At 52.1% G+C, this 1,344-nt stretch overlaps 1 protein-coding gene across 1 annotated transcript in view; it reads right to left on the bottom strand.

Annotated features, from left to right (window-relative positions):
* LGALS9 (lectin, galactoside-binding, soluble, 9) overlaps nt 1-1,344 on the bottom strand; it is a 16,035-nt gene extending 14,691 nt beyond the window's left edge. Inside the window, exon 1 of the mRNA XM_006764053.2 lies at nt 1,209-1,344. Coding sequence (XP_006764116.1) covers nt 1,209-1,247 — 39 coding nt within the window. The 5' untranslated portion in view covers nt 1,248-1,344. The remainder of the gene's footprint in view (nt 1-1,208) is intronic.

The raw sequence follows: 1,344 nt of genomic DNA, 5'->3' as shown, positions 1-1,344 counted from the left end.
CTGAAAGTTTGTGAATGTTAGAATGAAAAAATGAGGGCACTTGCTTTCTGAAAGGCATTCTTTGCACACAAGCCACTGAAAGAACCACAGTTTTAGTCAGATCACGTTATTTCACATATGTGATTTGACATGGATTTAAAAAAATGATTTGAGTAAATTATTTTAATAGTCTTGAAAATTGTATCAGATGCAAGTGTAATTTTTATTTTATGGAGAACCTCTATCTATGCAGGGGTCCTCAAACTCCGGCCCACGGGCCACATGCAAATACAAATATTGTATTTATTCCCGTTTTGTTTTTTTACTTCAAAATAAGATATGTGCAGTGTGCATAGGAATTTGTTCATAGTTTTTTTTTTTTAACTATAGTCCGGCCCTCCAACGGTCTGAGGGACAGTGAACTGGCCCCCTGTTTAAAAAGTTTGAGGATCCCTGGTTTAAAGACAGCCACCCAGAGAGGCCCACACATGTGGCCCAAAGGTGGGAAAGGCAGCCCTTTGCACGCCACACTGCAGGGCAGCCCCCTCCTCTCTCTCTCCCCAGAGGGCCCCTCTGCGCACACCCTGGACCTGCTCCTGATAACTCACCCCCCAGGGAGCAGACCCCCCTCAGGAGGTCTTCCCTGCTGCCCCCAGACTCCTAATCTGCTCAACATTCCAAAAGCCCCGCCGCATGCCAGGCACTGTTCAAACGCCCTAGATATGCTACCTGCATCCTTACCCCAATCCTGGGAGGCGGCTCAAGGATTACCCCTATTTTACAGATGTGGAAACTGAGGCACAGAGAGGAAAAAGCAGCTCGCCTGAGGTCACCGAGCTAGGAAACAGCTCAACCCAGGGAGGCCATCTCCTAAGTCAGTGCCCAAGCCGGGCTGCTGGGCTCCCCTTTCATTCCAACAAAGCCCCACCCTCCCAGGGCTGACCAGTGCCCTTCTCCCCTCAGCACCCAGGACAGGACAGGCGCCCAGAGGGAGCTCTGTCACCATCTGTGCAATGCCCCAATGCGGGTGATTATCATCCCTTGGTCCTGAGAGGCAGGTGAGACCGGCCTGGGATAGAGGTGACACAATTTTCCCATGGGACATGTCTGCCCCTGACGCACCCTCTGCCACCCCAGCCTGGTTTCCTCAGAGACCCAGAGCGGCTTCCCTGGCAAGGCAGCCACCTCAGTCCTGTACCACTGCCTGTGCCCACTGCCTGGAAACTCACTGGGTTCACGAAGGGAGCCTGGACGCTGCTGAGGGCCATCTCTCCACCACCTCTGTGGTCCCGGCTGCTCCTCACACCAGCCAGGCAGTTCTCGGCACTGGGAAGGACTTTACAATGAAACAGAAACCAAAGTTAT

This window comes from Myotis davidii, unplaced genomic scaffold (genome assembly GCF_000327345.1).
Source record: "Myotis davidii unplaced genomic scaffold, ASM32734v1 scaffold699, whole genome shotgun sequence".
In the NCBI taxonomy this organism is placed as follows: Eukaryota; Metazoa; Chordata; class Mammalia; order Chiroptera; family Vespertilionidae; genus Myotis; species Myotis davidii.
The sequence above is the reverse complement of the archived record's forward strand: the minus strand, read 5'-3'. Positions and strand labels throughout refer to the sequence as shown.